Here is a 17,211-nt window from a genome sequence, read left to right on the forward strand (position 1 = left end):
TTAAAATAGGAGCCTTAGAGGTTGTGTGGGCTCATCCACTGGGTTCTCTCAGCCCCCAGGGCGGGGTGGGGTTGGCCCCAAGAGGAGAAGGGAAGTGAGGGGTGTGGGTGTCCCTGTGCCCTTTTTCACTGTTTGCCTCTGGCTTCCAAGGAGGAAGAGGACGACGACAGCAGTCCTGGCGTGTCCTTCTCGCTCTCCTCCGAGGAGTCGGAGATGGAGCCCGAGGAAGAACGGATCCGATACAGCCAGAGACTGGTCAGTAGTGCCCTTGGGACAATCCTGTTCCAGGCTTGGTTCTCTTGCAGCTGGAGAGGGGAAAGGCTTTTCCTGGCAGCAGGGTTGAAGCACCCAAACAGGCTGGTGGTGGATGGATGCAGCCTGCACAGAGGTGTGGGCTTGGCTTTGGTGGCTTTGTGGCTCCTTTTGTGTCACCGAGTTTGTCCTATTGAAGGGAATTTGGCTGCTGAGCTCTGGAAAGGGGGGTTGGAGGCTGAAGCTGGGGAAGGAGCTTTGGGATAGGAACATGAAACTGGTGTCAGTGTAGTTTCTGTCTCAACAGGTTTTTTTCTATGTGTTTGTGACACAGCAGAGGACCTGAAACACTGTGTGTTACCAATCTTGATTTGAGTGGCTGTGAAAGCTGAGGGAACCAGCTCCAGCTTCAAGCTCCAGTTTTCCTGTGCCTCTGTCCCTTCCCAATGTTTTCTTCTGAAGGGAGCTGTTCCAGCATTCAGGTCCCATTCAGGCCCTGTCAGGAGCTCTGGTGTTTGTGCTGGGACTGCCTGAATCCAATGGTCTGGGAATTGGGCTGTAACTGGGAACAGCCTGGGAGCAACTGCTCTTAGAGTCTGAGGTGATATTCCCAGAGATCCCAGGGAGGGAGGGAAGCTGCTGTGTCTCCCACGCTGTTTTGAGGCAGTTGCAAGCCCCCAGGGAGGGCAAGTGGCAGCTCTGTGGTGGAGTCCCTCTCTGAGTCACTGCAGTACCCTCACCTTCAAGGTGCTGCCCATAAAGGTGAATCTTTATCCTTTAATTCTCTGGAATCATTTGGTGTGAGGCTGTGTGATTCTTGGCATTAAGCTTTGTCCTCCAGATGAGCAGTTCTGGGTGCTGGGGAGTTCCCCGGTGCTTTGGGGGATGTTTTAATTTGGCATCAGTGCAGTCCCACCTCCTCCCTCATTTATTCCCACAGCTGTGCAGGATGCAGCTCAAGGTGCTGGTTTGACTGGGGAGGGATCCAGGACTAACCCAAAACATCTGGATAAAGATGTGGCAGGTGAAGGGGGCTATCAGCCAGGAACTTGTCAGTTGAAAAATGCTTATCATCTCTCAAATGAAAATCAGGAGGAGTTGGTGTCCTGGTGCAGGTGGGCCATGCTCCAGCAGAATGTGCTAAGCTGGATAAATGCCTGCAGGCTGATGAGCTCCGTGCTTAAGGGGTTTGGGAAGGCACATGGGCAGCAGGGTGAGGCTCACCTGGACTTGTGTGGCCTCGTGTGCTGTCTGTGCTGGCCTGAGGCCCAGGGAGGAGGCATGACCCCTGTGTGGTGGGTGAGGCTTAACTCCTACCTCCTGCCATGCTTTTCCTGGAAACTTCCAGCTCATTATGTGTTCCTGCTGTGTCAGTGACACTCTTGCTGAAGGACCCTTAAAAGATGATTATTTTTCTTCTGTAGAGCATGATTTGACTTACTCGAATATCCCATATATGCCTTGGACTTGGGAGCTGGGTTAGTAGGCCGAAGTAGGGAAGCAGTGAGCTGGTGGTACAGTGTGTTTCTCCTGCTGTCAGCTGTGTTTCTGGTGTGTGACTGGGGCTCCATTAGCAAAAAATAAATGTATTTTAAAAAACCAATCCAGGTGTGATAGTAGTTCTACCAGCCAAACAACCTGAACCAGAACAGTTTATGGTGGTGCAGGAGCTGAATTAATTGTGTGGTTTGATGGTGCCAGCTGAGATGGCAGAGGCAGTTTGTTCTCTGGTGTGTCAGGTAATCACACTGACAGCATCTTTTTCCTGACTAGTTTCTCTTGGGACATAGAGGAAATCTTGAGTGTTCTGTGTTGTTTTATTTAGTTTGCACTAATGTTGCCTTCCCCTGATTCAACAAAAATCTGATGTGTGTCTGTTTTGCGAATGAATTTATCAGTGTTGGTGAAAGATCTGGGTTTGGAGGAGAGTTTCACCTCTGCTTCAGGTGTGGTCACGCTCCTGCAGGAATTCTCTGCTGGGTCACACATGCCTGTGTGGCACAATGACACTTTGATTGGATGGGCTGCACTGCCCTAACTGTACTTTCTTCCTAGTTCAGGCTCTGCATCCATGACTCCCAGGATAACACAGGCCTGGGTGAGGGCTCTGGACTCAGGGATATCTTGGGAGGATGTCTTGCACCCATCCAAGACCATCTGTGGGAGAAGCTGTGTCCTGGTGAGCTCTGGGAGGCTCACACAGGCAGTGGGTGATGCTGAATGTGGAGAGGACACAGAGGAGCAAGTTATGGGCTATCGATGCTCCTCACCCAGAGACTGGGAGCAGTGGAGATGGGACTTGCAGGCACTGTGGAGTAGTTTCCTGCTAATTCTGTGTGAGTGTTGTTCTGCCCAGCTCCATAACGAGGCAGTTCCTGGGGCTTGGGCTGAGGTTCCAGCATTTCAAGCTGGAGTTGTGTGTTTTGCAGGCCCTTAACTGAGGAGCTGAAATGCTCTATTGTGTCCTCAGCCTGAGTGACAATCCAGCCCTGGCACTAACAATGCCACGGTCCCTCTCTGAGACTTGGAAGTCTTTGCTGGCTGTCACTGGATGGTTGCACCCAGCCCATGTCACACCAGGCTGTTGGGCTCCCCACAAGGAGCCTGGACTCCTTAAAGGCTCTGGAGAAAAAGATCCAATGGCCTGCTGCTCACAGAGGCTGCCTGCCCTTCTGCAAAGCAGTCCTGCCATATTCCTGGGTGCTGGAAGTGTGAGGAAATCTCACCTTCTGCCTGCTCCAGGGCTCATTTTGGCAGGCCTGTGCTGTGAACTGAGACTAGCAAGGCCCTGTGAATTGTAAGCTGGGATTAGCACATTACCACAGTGCTGCCATGTGCTTGCAGTGACAATGTTCAGGGTGAGATATGAAGGGCAGCAACGCAGGATCACTTCAGAATGACTTGGGAGCACAGCAGGGGAGTGCCATTATCCAAAGGACAAATCCTGCTCATCACAGCCTTCCCAGCAGTCTGGATCTCAGGGTGTGGTTCCCAGTTAGGATTGCTGGGGTGGCAGAGCTGGTTGAGGAGGTTTTTTCCCTCTTTCAGTGAGTGCTCCGGGAGCTGATGGCCCTGAGGTGAACATTGCCTCAGGGAATTGTGGATCATGCCCTGGATGGAAGTTGGCAGGGGGGAGGCACAGTCCCAGCTGTTGTCTGTGCTGGGGTAGTGAGCAAACCTGTGGGGCTGGAACTCTGAGATGGGGAGACAGGGTGGGGTAGGAACCTCTTAAACTGGCTCTGCCACTGGAGAGAGCCTGAGGAGGAGCCTCGCCCTCCCTGGGGGCTCTGTGGGCTGAGCCACAGCTCCTGCTGGGGGTGTTGGGCCCGAGTGACCATCCCTGGCTGGGTGCAGTGTCACCCTTACTTTGGCTGTGGGCAGAGTTGTGACACCCATGAAGGGAAGCAGGAGACCTAAGTGCTGTGGGTGCTGGAGAATTAGGGAGGTGAGAAGGAGCTGGGGAGTGCAGTGCTCTATCCCATGGTCTGAGGCAGTTTGTGTCCTGCCTTAGCACTGCCCTGCCCTCTGGTCAGATCCTTGTGTGAAATTTGAGAGGAGGCTCTGCCTGTCCCTACCAGCCAGAAGCAGAGGCCTCTCCTGTAAACAGCAGTTACCAAACCTGCCCTTACATGTCTGTGTCCACCCTGAGAGAGTTCAGATGGGCTTTGCAGCATGTGCAGCCATCAGCTGGGGGATGAAGCCTGGGGAGTGTGCAGGACAAGGTTTTTCTTAGAGCCCTGTGTGCTATGGAGTGATCCCAGCTCAGCCCATGCCTGAGGGATGGCACTGCTGGCTCTGCCCAGTGCCCTGATTCCCAGCAGCTGGAATCTTGTGGTTTCCAGCTTGTTTGTATCCTTTCTGCAGGATGGATGGGGTGATAGTTCAGGACACAAGTCCTGCAGGAAGGCCCACACATGTTGACAGGACACTTGTAACAGTTTTTCTCACAGGATAGGAATAAATTGAGGGATAAATGGCTTCAAAGCTGAGGGAGGGAGGTTAGGGGGAGCAGGCTGTGGGCTGCCTGTGTCAGGTAAGATAGGAAAGAGGAGGATGCAGCTTCCTACCTTTCCTGTGTTGCTCCATCTTGAGTGTTTCACAGTATCCCAACAGTGGGATGCAAGGAGCAATCCCATCAGGTTCAGCCCAAGTTCTGGTTTGTCCTGTAAAGCTGCTCACTGCCAGGTAATGATCCCTGCAGCTTGCTGGTGTTTGTCACCCCCAGGTACTGGGAGGGGGTGACAGAGGCCAGTCCTGCTGCATGCTGGCTTTCCCAGGGCTGCTCCCACTGATCTGGGACTCACATGAGTGCACTGGGGTGACCCTGCCTGTGTTGCTCCCTGCAGACACTGAGCATGGGATGAGCCCCAGGCACTGGGTGAGATTTTGGGTGTTTTTACATCACCTGCTCCCTCTTCCCCACATTTGAAATGTGACACTAGCAATTCCTGTCAAGCCAAGCTCCTTCCTGGAGTTCCTCTGTGCCCTGTGTGAAACGCAGCCTGGCCAAATGTCCCTGGTCTGCTGGACACACCTCAACTGCCCAGTCTAGACAGGACCTGGGCAAGGGGGGTAATTAATCTCTCCCACATGCCTCAAACTGGAGGCACTACAAATGAGTCATTCCAAATGACCCAGGTGTAATAAATGAGCTCTAAATAATTCAGGGGCTGTTCAGATTTGGTCTGGGCAGGGCTTTGGTGGAAGCTAGCAGCTACTGAAGGCTATTCTTGGAAAGCTTTAGAAATCCCTGTGAGCATTTAGATCCTGCCAGATGCGTGACTGTGCTGGTCCCTGGGAGAATATGTCCCTGAAACCAAGTGGATGCTGTTCCCTGTCAGCAGAGAGGGATGCAGGAGGTAAATATCTGCTGGATTCTTACTGTCCCAAGCCTGGCTGTGCCCTGAGTGTGTCCTGGAAGCTGCAGTGCTGACTAAGCAAGGAACCAAACACCACAGAAGTACTTCAAGTTACCTGTGAGTTACAAACAATCTCTGCAAGGCTTCATTTACGTTCCTATAATAAGCAGGAATAAGTTTTCCTAGGGTTATCCCAGCTGGAGGTGACATTGACAAGTCAGGAGAGCAGTCCCTGTGCCCCCAGTGCCTCTTTAGTGATGTCAGGAGGCACCCAGATGTACAGGTCACTGGCTGGGTTTGGGGGAGGAAGGACACATGTGGGAACGTGGTGATATGCTGAGAGTGTGGAGAAACAGGGTGCTGCACTCATCTTGTCCTCTGAAAATGTATAAAGGAAGCAATTCCCTTCAGGATGAGATCTCTGCTGCTGAGGGAAGAGTGTTGGTGTTTCCAGAGGAGGAAATGATGGCTGAGCCTTTTGGGGCTGTGAGGAACTTTGGTGTTGTTCCTCCCTTTGCACAGTGGCCTGCACTCCCTGTGCTGCTGATGCTCCCTGTTTACCTCTTTTCCCAGTTCTTGGCAACCAGGGGGGGAACATCCATAGCTGGCTGTGGCTGTTGCTTTCTGCCACTTGAGGTGGTTCAGGTGAACCTGGTGACAAAGTGTATCCTGGGAATCCATGGATATGGGTGGAGAGGAGGTGGAGCTGTTGGACAGATCTGTCCCATTCCTGTGTCCATGCTTGTGCATCTCTGTTGCTGTAACAACAGCCCTGGGAGTAAACAGCAATGAGCTGGCTTTCCAGGGATTCTGAATCCCTCTGGAAGTTCCAGGAACTTGGACCAGAGAAGTTCTTGGGCTGAGATCCACTCAGGGTTGCAGGGTGGTAGATTTTCAGTATTTTAGCCATTGCCCTGTACATGTAAGAGTTTTAATAAAACTGCTCCCAACATTCTTTTAGGTCAAGGAGGAGGCTCTATGAGCTTTGTTCATGCTGGTATCCTGGGCTGGGAGCTGAGTGCACAATCCTGTTGTGCTTTAGCCAGCCCTGACAGAGTTTGGGAGAAAATACCACTTGAGAAAAGTCCTCCTTGTTCTTCCACGTATCCCTGGCTCCTGGGAGCTGTAATCTTGGGATAGAGCTGAGGCAGCTGGAAGTGGAAAGGAGAGGGCTGGCAGTGCATGCTCCTTTAAGGTCAGGCTGCCTCAGTGTCTTTAATTTGCTGTGCATAAATATTTCCATGTGTCACTGAGCCCCTTTGCCCCATTTGGAGTAAGGAAGGGACGAGTGCTGGGCTCCTTATGGAGGAGAGGGGGAGGGAGTGTGTGCAGGGATGGTGTAACAGCACAGAGTCCAGAGGAAATATCCTTCCTGGTAGCTGGATTCCCACATTGTGCATGTTCCTCCCAATGGCCCTGGGTTGTTTTCCCTCTCCCTGAGCATCCTCAGCCCCATAGCCTGCAATGCAGCCAGCCTGCTGCTATTCCCTTTAAAAAGTGTCAGCTGAGCAGGAATTGCAGTGCAAACCTCAAAGCTTCCTGCGTTTTTGTTACTCCAGTACTCCTGTAGTCCGGCTTCTCTCAGGCTAGGTGATGGGACAGAACTGGCAACAGGTTTTGGCAGAGCTTGGGTTGGGACACTGAGAAATTCGGAGGGTGAGCACTTCCCTCAACAATAAAAAAAAAAAAGATAAAAAAGTCCAAGCTAGCCCTGTGATCTCTCAGTGTGCTGGAGACAGAGAGATCCCCAGCAAGGACTGGAGTCACTCAGGGCTGTCCTGCTGCTGCTGCATCAGCTGCACCTCTGAGTGCATATGGCTCTGTCTGTCCCTTGTCCTGGGTCTCTGCCTCCTGGTCTGTGTGGGCTCAGTGGTGGGAATATGGATTAAATGTGTATCATTTTCAAGCCAGCCTTTTTTGGAGCAGTTTGGTCTATTTTGTTCCATTTGGGGGGAATCTGTTGCCTTCCTGCACAAAGCAAAAGGAGGAGCAGAGCCAGTACTGCTCATCTACCTCACTGCATAGGGCATGTGCTGGGGACACCTGACAGGGAAAGGGCTCCACACAGGGTTTTTTCCTTGGATTTCTACTGATTGGGAAGGGGTGGGATGTAATTTAAGGGGTTTTCTCAGTCTTCTCCAGAAATGAGAGGGTTGAATGCCAAAGGATGGCTTTTAGCGCTGAGGGTCAGCGTTCAGCCTTGAGATGGTGTGTTGAGGGTTTGATGGTCCTTCAAGAGCTTCTCCAGGCTTGCATGGAATCCAGGCAGGAGTTCTCCTGATGCCATGGCTGGTGGTGGAAATGGGCAGTCCGGGTGTTAGCAGTGCCATCAAAGCCCTTTGGGACAGTGGCTGTGTGTGACACAGGCTGCAGGTGACTGGAGTGAGGAGCTGTATCCTTTCCTAGGAGCAGCGCTTCCTTTTTGGGACTGCTGCCAGAGCTGCCCATCTGTGATCTGATCTAGCATGTTCCTCTGCCTCGTGGTTTTGCTGCTGTGACTGGTCAGTGTGTGGTTTGGGAGCAGCTGTGGAGCTCTGCCTGGCCCCTCCATGCTCCTTCCCCACCTGCCTTGCTCCAATTCCTCAATTATTCCTCGTGTATGTTCGATTTTGTAACCCAAAAGTGCAAACCAAAGCGTTCTCCCCGGTCATCCTGAAATGCTGCCAGACTTGCTCGTGATAGGAATCCCTCCTGGAGCTGGAAAGCCTGGAAGGGCTCCAGTTTTGTGTAGATCCTGTTTGCTCCTCAGCCTGGTGCTTTGAGTCTGTCTTTGTCCAAGGATGTGCCACCTGGGATCCACCCCTTCAGCACCAGGTTTTGAGAGAAATGGGAGGTGGTGAGGGGCATTGAACCTGAGTTAAGCTCAGTGGTTCCTCTTGTCCTGGGTCTCTGCAGGGGATTGTGCCTGTTCTTTAGATCCCAAGTGGTGCCTCCCATATCTGGGGGAGCAGGGAGTCCAGGGTTGAAGGTGGGAGAGGCACAGAGGGCAGGAGCCTGCTGCCGCTGTGCTGTGCTGGTGCTCCAGAGCTCAGAGCCCAGCCCAGGAGCTGAAGTGGGAGGTGCAGGCTTGGAGGGGAGAGGGATATAGAAAGGAAAAGCTCTTGTGCTTAAGATAAGCAGTGACCTGGCAGGCTGCTGATTGGGTGTCATAATCTTGGTGCCTTGGTTCTTCACACTCTATCTGGAAACACTGGCAAGGGAGGATCTTCCCTGCATAGCCCGTTCTGGCATTGGCACCTGCTGTGCCCTGGGTCTGTCTGATCACAGCCGGGCTGCTTCCCTGCCTGTCCATCCTCCTGTCAGGCTGCCTTGTGTCTTCCTGGAGAAATGGATGTTGTTCTTCCCACTTTGCCACTGCTGAAATTGCTGGGGATTCTCAGCACAAGGTCTAAGAGACAGAATTCTGGGCTTGCCTCAGGTACTCGCCGGAGATCAGAACACCCATTGAGAGATTCGAATGTTGCAGGTCTGGATTTATCTAGGCAAGAGCCACAGTTTGCTGTAAAAACATGTGAGAAGTTAAATTCCTTAACTGAGGAGAGTTGAGCTGGTTGATTTATTATCAATTTGGGTGCATTTCAGCAGAGTAAACCTGCAAAGGGATGGGGTAAGGAAGAAATGGCTCTGGTAGATCACACTGTTCTGTGGATACACTGGGAGCCAGGGAGAAGTTAAAACCTGCAACAAGGGGATTTTGGGATTGGAAATGGAGGTGAAACTTTCCTGCATTCTTCATGTCAAAGGAGTAGAAGAGAGTTGTGGGAGGTTTCACACAGGCAAACTGCTCTGGAAAGACAACAAGCAGAGGGAGAGGAAAAGTGAGAGGGGTGCTCTGGTCTCCTGAGGGGGAAGGAGCTGTGGCATAGCAGGAAGAGGTTCCTGGTGACTGGGAGATGGAGCTGAGGGAGGGGATGGCAGCAGACAGGACAGGAAGTGACTGAAATACTGTGGTGTGTGTTGGTTGTTGGTTTCACTCTTTAAATACATGAGGCTCTTTCAGCAAAAGGACGGCTTGTTCTTTTTTTCAAATGTGACCTTGTACTCGTTCTTCCCTCAAAAAAACCTCACAGGAGAGGAGTTTTCTGGCTCTCTTCAGCTGACTGTCAGCTCCTTTGCTGTTAGAGGGAGCTGTGCTCCATGGAGGCAGCGCTTGCTGATGGAAAGAGGTTTCCAAGGAAGGGTTTTGGAGAGGGCTCCTGTGGAGATTCGTGAGGCGCTTTCCCTGGAATCCCTGGGTGAAGGAGAATGCAGGTGAAAGAATCAGAATAGAAGGGATAGCTGTCAGCAGGATTAATATTCATGCTTCCTGTTTCTTCCATTAATTGAATGGTACCCAGGAGGGTCAGAAAGAAATGGTGAAGGACAGCTATCTTAGGTGGGAGTTGCTGGCTGTCTGATCTTGGAGGATGAATAAAGTGCCTTTATCTTGACCCTGCCTGACACAGAGAGAAAAGGTTTGGACCACTTGTCAGTTCTTCCTTAGTAAAACTCTCAGCAGGATGAAAAATGCCTGAATCCTAAGAGAAAGCTGGGAAAACAGAGTGATATTTAAATATTGCTGCTTAGTACTGAATGCTGAGGTTGCCCTACAGATATGTAATGTGCCTGACTCTGTGCCCTTGCTTCTCTGGAGCTGAACTTCACCCAGAACGTTCTCACAGGTGGCAGTTTTGGGGACATCTGCTGATCTCATTTTGGGAAGCTGTGTCCCTGGCTGAACTGGTTGATACTGGAAGGTCTCCCAATAGTGGAGTCACTCCCAGGAAGAAGCAGTTCTGGTCTAGGAGTCCAGGACTGTGAGTTGCTGATGTTCTCTGGGTGGGCTGTAGGAATGTGCTGGGAAGGGATACTCAGCCAAGCCCCGTCCCTAGCACAGGCTGTGGGACAAGGGTAGCCAGCTCTTCCTGGGAAGAAGTCAAACTTGGTGCTGTCAGGAGGATTGGCACAGCTCTGTGTGTGCAGTAGTGGCAAGGTAAGGTTGGCATTAGCTTCTCATGACTTTGCAGGTGTCACCTGTAGCCAGTTAATGATCCAGGCAGCAATTTCCTGTGTGGCTCATCAGAAGAAAGGGGGTTTTGGAGCATCCACTGAGCACATCTGTCCTCCTACAGAGACCCAGTTTGGGGACATGGGGTCTGTGGTTTGTGTCACTGTGCTGTGAGGAAGCTGCAGACTCCAGGAGGGGAAGACTCCCGCAGATGCTGCCTCTCCCATAACACATGCCTGGAAGCACAGAAGCCCTTCCTTCCTCCTGCCTGCTCTGGGGCCCTGAAATATTGTTTTTCCCCACCCTCCCAAGACAACAATGACTTGAAAGCAGTGTGGCCCCGGCTGGGTCCGATGGGATGGGAGCTGTTTGCATTGTGCTTTTGGGTCCTCAGCCACAGCTGGGATCCTGCTCTCCTCATGCTGGGCCAATTAGGAGGCCAGACTCTTCCCTGCCCATGGGAACAGGGCAAAGCTGATCTGCCCGGGAGCTGGAGGGGGTTTGTGGCTGATGCTTTGCTGATGACAGGAGCAATAGACTTTGGAATTTGCTCGGCTGGAGGACACAATCCCCTTCCTTCTGTGTCTTGCATCCCTGTTTCCTCATTGCAAAGGGATTCAAGTTTAAGGTGTTCCTACCTGTTTCCCGGTGTTTGCACTTCTGTGGTGTGGCTGCCTTATCGTGGAGTGGTTTGGGTTGAAGGTTCCAACCTGTTTGCTTTGGAGGCTGTGCTGTGAAGGAGATCTGGGAAAAGAGTCTGAACAGGGTCTTGATCCCACAGTGCATCTCCAGCATCCACCCATGGCACCGGTAGGATCCGAATCAGGCCCAGCCACGTGGTCACATTTCTGTTGAATGAGCTGCTCTACACAATCCAGAGCTTGGCTTGGTGCCACTTCCAGAAGGACTGACAATGCCTGGTCATCATGTCTGTGGCTGGAGCTGCATTCCAGCCTGGATATCCCGAGATTTGCCCTCAAATGGGGCTCACCTGAGTTCCAGCCCAGTGCAGTAACCCCTGCTCCCGGTTAAGTGTAGCCAGGGGAGTCAAATACAGTCTATTAAGGGACTGGTTTGGACATAGCCTCTTCTTGCCAGATTTTCCATGCCAAAACTTTTCCTCCCAAAAGGTGAGGTTTTGAATCCAGCAAAGACAAGGAGCTGCTTTTCCCTCTAAAAGTGAGTGTCTGGAGTAAGGGAGCAGGTCAAAAAGCAGCCTGGTCGTGCAGTGAGCAGGACCCACTTGATCCCAAAGCAGCTGAGACCACGGACTGCAGAATCCTCCCCTTCATTGTGCACATCCTCTCTCTGACAGAGAGCTGCCTGCTGGGATGTGTAGTCCTAGACTTGCCTCGGATTGGGAAGAGTGAAACGTGGGTGATGCTGGAAGGTGATTCACATCCTTGCCTGGCATAGGTGTGCCTTGAATTTCACTGATGTGGTTTAGTAAGGAATAGGATGGAAGTGGCCCTTTACCCAAAATGCTGGGTTCTTTAGGAAAAGCTGAGTTTGAGGATTGCTCCACAGGCCAGACCCCTCTCTGCTCCGTACCTTCATTTTAAAGCTGAGTACCACACAGGCTTCATGGATTCCATGATTTTTAAGGATAAGTGCGTTATGAGGTGGGCTAATCGTCCATTATAACACAGTCATAACACCTCTGTATCTCTAACTTCAAGTTCTGATGCATCCCCTTGGAAGGGCCAGTCTAGGTTTAAAGGCAGAGTGAACATTTGGGAGTTGCAGTTTTTGGTGTGTGCAGCCCAGCCTTAGCAATGTGAAAATCCAAGTGTTCCCAAGGAATAGGTCATTTCTGCTGGTGCCACTCCCATGTCTGTGCTTTTTAAATGCATTTTCCTGCCTTTATACAAGTATTTCTGTAAAAACCCATAAGTAAAGTGACTTTTTGTATTGTTAAAAACGGGGAGATCCCACTCATCTTTAGTGGATGGTTTAAGACAAAGGACAGCAGCCCTTTTCCAGATTGTTTAATCCTGGGGGCCATTGGACAGACCCTGGCTGCAGGATCCTGAAGACTCTGCCTGAAGTGCCCCATTCAGGAGCAGCCAATTGTTCGTGCCTGGCTGATGAGGTGTTTGTGTCCCAGTCGCTCAGGGTTTTGGTAAGGTGGTTGGAAAGCTGAGCATCGTCAATGGGCTGTGAACAATGGCTGAGTGACTCTGTCTTGACAGCAGGGGAACTCCTTGTGCATCCATCAGCCTGCTTGAAACTGGGAGTTAAAATTAAATGTTGGAGGGGGTGGGGGAAAAGCCTTTTTTTGTGTGTGTCCCTATGTGCTCCTGCACTGGTTCATCTAATTAATCTAAAAAAAATATTTAAAGCAGTACTTCTTTGCCGAGGGAGTTCATTCCTCTTTCTCCAGTGAGGTTATGGCAGGCTGGTTCTGGTGGCATTGCTGGGGATGTGACACTGCCCCTCCCTACTGCAGGCAGGTGCCAGCAGCTGTGTCACCTCCTGCCCCATCCCGTCTCTGGCTGTCTGCTGGCCCAGCAGTTGGTGTGCACGCTTGATAAAGGGAACATCCCTCATTAGGGGAAGGCAGCTTGGCTAATTCAGAGCAGGTTTGCCTTTTATCTGAGGGGATTTCGGGAGCATTCCCACGCAGGGCTCTGCTCTCTGGCCAGGTGGCCAGCAGCTGGGGACAGTAATTTCTTCCAGATCCAGCAATGCCAGAAGAGGATGTCTGTCAGGAATCCCTGTACAGATGTGCTTACGAGACCCTCTAAGAAAAGTGTTCCTTCCATTCTGCTATTCTTCTCCACACAAACAAGAGAATAGACCAGCTTTCTGTGTACAGGCACAGCCAAAGATGAAAATTTCAGTCTTTTTTTTTTTTTTTTTTTTTTTTTTTTTAATCATTGGTGTTCTGGCAGAGATTTAAACTCACAAGTGTCTTTACCGCCAGTGGACCAAAATACAGATGCACCTGTAAAAGCAGGGAACTGATTCTTTGTTCTTTGCCTCTGTTACACTAAACTCTCTGCCCTCCTCCCGTATTTCCATTTTAGAATTCATTAGCAGTGATTATCTGTCTCATACAGCCCAATTAGCACAAATCTGGATGGAGGAGGGGCAAAGCTGATGTTTCCGTGGTATGTTTTGGGTTCAGGACAGACCTGAGCTCCCCTAGAGGCCGCGGCTGAGCTGTGTTAGGTTGGGATGAGGCTCTGGTTGTTCCTCCTGCTCCATAGCTTCACTTCCTGGTCCATAACTTCTCCCTTCCCGGTGTTCTCCCCTCAGCGTGGCACGATGAGGCGGCGTTACGAGGACGACGGCATCTCCGATGATGAGATTGAGGGGAAGAGGACGTTCGACCTCGAGGAAAAGCTGTCCACCAACAAGTTCAACTCCACTTTCGTGGTCTTCATGGAAGGCAAAGGTTTGTCTTGGGGCTGTTGGTCCAGGGAGTGTGTGTGGGGAATGGCATGGAAGCTGCTCGCTCCAGAGAGCATGGAGCCGGTCTGCAGCTTGCTGGGACACGTGGCAGCCAGGAATGGGAGGGTTTGCCTGGGTCAGCACCTGTAATTGCAGCCACGTGTCTACCAGATCCTTAATTCAAGGACTGTGTGGGATGTCTCCCCTTGCTTTCAGCACGCACATGGCTCTGTGGGATGGCTTTTCATCACATAGCCCCTCATGAGGATTTACTGGGAGGGACGAGTGCCTCTGCAAGGCATCTCTTGCTTGGCTCTGAGCTTCCTAGGGAAGTGAGCACCAAAATCCAGGCTGTTCACCTGTCAGGAGCAGCCTGTTGGAGCAAACCCTCCTTAGGGGCCCTGTCTGAGGCTTGTCAGCAGCACACACCCTGCTGCCTCTCAGAACTGCTGCAAAGGAGTTCCAGGATTTCTGAAGGAGTGTAGAAAAGTGAGGAGCAGGGTCGGACTAATGATCTCCAGAGAACCTTTTCAACCTGAGCGTGCCTATAATACTCTGAAGGAGTTTCTCCTAAACCTTCCCTCTTCTTGTCTCCCCACACCAGACTTCACAGTTGAGTACATCCAGCGGGGTGGCCTGAGGGACCCGCTCATCTTCAGGAGCTCGGACGGCCTGGGGATAAAGTAAGTGCTGGGAGCATGGAGTGGTGGGTGACTCTGGCCCAGATCCTTCATCTCTCCACACTCTGTGGGATCTGCTCCTGGCTCTGCTAGGCTGGTTTGACTGTCTTGTCCACGCTGTTATTTATGTGCAGTGGACAGAGAAAAATATCTTCCAGCTCAGTTATCCCCTTCTTCCTAGTCTGTCTGGACTGAAAATGAGAGGACTGAATTGGCTGTAGGTGATCAGAATTCCACCAAATGTCTGGAAAGTCCCACTGCTGCTCTGATGCAACATCTGGCTGGGTTTCTTTCCTAGTAACATAGGCATCTATTGCCAGAGAGTCAAACAATTTGTAGTATTTCTGGCATTTTCCAGAATTCCAACCTGATTTTCCAAACTTCTCAGCTGCTGTCTGCCTCTCTTCTGCAGTACATCCATTGAGGTTTGCAGCTCTAAGTGTAAACTGGGTCAGTGGTTTTGGGGTTGATTAGAGGAATAAATGATCCCTCACAAACTTTCAGAGCTAGTACCAGCAGCATTGCTCCAAAGTCCCTCAGCCATGAGGTTCCATGGCTGTGAACAGATAGGTGGCATCTCATCCAGTAGGCAGGATGTTCTTTGCTGGAGTGAATTGGGTAGGAAGTCATGCCAGTCTCAGTCTAACTGCTGGGTGACTTGGGAGGCTAGAGATTTAATACTGGGTATTACAGTGTGACTGAAACTGGATTTCTCCTGAGCTTTTGGATATTTCTCTGGGTCAAGAGCTGTTCGAATGGCTGCCAGCCTGCTCTGCCTGTGACAGCAGTGTTTGTACAGAGGAGGGTGCCAGTACAAACATTGGAGTGGTTCTGCTGTGTCAGTGGAATATACTGCATGTCCTGCTCTGGCCGTGCCTTTGGATTGGGATAAATCACACAAGCAGCATTTAAAACAAGAGATGGGATTGCTTAGTTCAAGGCCTCCTGGCTCCTTTGCTAGAAGTCACTGTGCAACAGCTCTGGAGATGGTACATCCTGTTCCCAAGCCTGCTTCCCAAGCCAGAAGTTTGTCCTAGTGTTTCACCCCAGTCCTGTGCCCCCAGAGATCCTCTTCCATGGCCTTCTCCAACACCAAATGAGCACAGATGTACCTTCAGGGTGCCAATTCCTGGGTCACAGAGTGTGCAGCCAGAAGCACTTGATGGTCTTTTTAGCCAGATGTTTGTCCCACAGGATGCCAGATCCGGATTTCAGCGTGAACGATGTGCGGCTGTGTGTGGGTAAGTGTCCAGAGCCACCCTGCACTCCCTTGTGTGGTTGGGGTCTTTGAGGATCTCACCCCCTGGAGTCCGTGGGGCACAGGGACAGTTCAGTGACGTGTCTGTCACTGTGGCAGGGAGCAGACGGATAGTGGATGTGATGGATGTGAACACGCAGCGGGACATCGAGATGTCCATGGCGCAGTGGGCGCGCTACTACGAAACACCAGAGGAGGAGCGGGAGAAACTCTACAACGTCATCAGCCTGGAGTTCAGCCACACCAAACTGGAGAACCTGGTGCAGAGACCTGCTACGGTGAGTGGGGCTCTTCCTCCCCAGAGATCTGCTTTCCCTGGAAATCTGGAGGTGAGGTGGCATTGGGATGTGGTAGAAGAGGAGCTGCTCAGAACGCGTGTGGGCCCAGCAGGGATGTCAGTCTGGAAGCTGCTGGAGCTGATCTCCTAGTCAGGCTGTGGTGTCCACGGCCAAGTCCCTGGCATGTCACTCTGTGGAGAGATAGCCTGTTTGTTGGCTGTCAGCAGTTAAAAACATGGAAGTCTGAACTCTGCACAGTGTGGCAGGGAGGGTTCCTGATGCAAAATGCTGAAATCTCTGAGGGCAGAGGAGGCCAAGATTGGAGGTGTGCTGGAAGAGGGGCAGGAAGCTGTTTTGTGCTGGGAAGATGAGTTGTGGGAGGTGGGATGGATGGGATGAACATCTTGAACTACCTCTGCAGTCAGCAGAGTGGAAGTGGCAGCTGTGTGGGGTCAGTTACTTCTCTCTGTTAACTGCAGAGGGAACCTCAACATCTCTGGCTCTCCTGAAGTTTAGAGAGTTGAATCTCACCCCTAGGAGATACCGTCTGGCATATTTTTTATGGAAGTCCAGCAGTGGTATCTGAACACCTGATCCTAATTGCTTTATGTGTGGGACTGTCCCAGTAGCACTGGGAAAGCTTCTGGGTGTGGAGAGGGACCAAAAGGGGATTTGCCAGCCTGGGATAGCAAAAGGTTTTGCTGTGCCCCTTTTTTCTCTGCTCATGTCTCTTACCTCTCTGCTGTAGGTGGATTTGATTGACTGGGTTGATAACATGTGGCCCAGGCACCTGAAGGAAAGTCAGACAGAGTCTACCAATGCCATCCTGGAGATGCAGTATCCAAAGGTGCAGAAGTAAGTGACTTCCTGAGCTGTGGCAGGCAGCAAACAATCTCTTGCAGGAAAACTGCCCAAGGGAGCAGCAGTGTGTACCAAGGGGAAGGAGGATCAGCCTCCAAGCTTATTTTTGTTGGTGACATTTGTAAGGCCACTGCAGTCACCTATTGAATCCCCTTTAGCTGTATGGAAAAGGGACTGAGTGGGTTGTGACAGTGCTCTGAACCATTGGCCTGGGTTTGGGGGACCAATTCCCTTGGAATGTCATATCTGCTCCAAAGTGTGGATCACCATTCATTTTCACCTTCTCATCTTGTTTTCCACCAGATACTGTTTGATGAGTGTCAAGGGCTGCTACACAGATTTCCACGTGGACTTTGGTGGCACTTCTGTGTGGTACCACATCCACCGAGGGGGAAAGGTAGGACAGTACCTTTTGGGACAGCTATAGGTGCTTTAGGAAAGTGTCTGTTGATCTGTTTTTGTGTAAATCCTTGAGGATGCAGGTTCCAGACAGAAAATTGAAATCTTTTCCACCCTAAACTTATCTGTATTGCATGTAGCCAGACAGGTGCCAGTCCCTAGTTCAGGTGTAGCTCTAACATGGTAAATCAAACTCAGTAAATCTCCTTGTCACTCTGGTGGCTTTCCTGGGCTCTGTATC

The 17,211-nt window shown here is 51.3% G+C and overlaps 1 protein-coding gene across 1 annotated transcript in view; it reads left to right on the top strand.

Moving 5' to 3' along the window:
• KDM2A (lysine demethylase 2A) overlaps positions 1 to 17,211 on the top strand; it is a 33,726-nt gene that overhangs the window by 1,499 nt on the left and 15,016 nt on the right. Inside the window, exons 3-9 of the mRNA XM_066552067.1 lie at positions 151 to 255; positions 13,360 to 13,498; positions 14,099 to 14,177; positions 15,369 to 15,415; positions 15,532 to 15,710; positions 16,459 to 16,565; positions 16,875 to 16,968. Coding sequence (XP_066408164.1) covers positions 151 to 255; positions 13,360 to 13,498; positions 14,099 to 14,177; positions 15,369 to 15,415; positions 15,532 to 15,710; positions 16,459 to 16,565; positions 16,875 to 16,968 — 750 coding nt within the window. The remainder of the gene's footprint in view (positions 1 to 150; positions 256 to 13,359; positions 13,499 to 14,098; positions 14,178 to 15,368; positions 15,416 to 15,531; positions 15,711 to 16,458; positions 16,566 to 16,874; positions 16,969 to 17,211) is intronic.

Source organism: Molothrus aeneus, chromosome 6, assembly GCF_037042795.1.
Source record: "Molothrus aeneus isolate 106 chromosome 6, BPBGC_Maene_1.0, whole genome shotgun sequence".
Classification (NCBI taxonomy): domain Eukaryota; kingdom Metazoa; phylum Chordata; class Aves; order Passeriformes; family Icteridae; genus Molothrus; species Molothrus aeneus.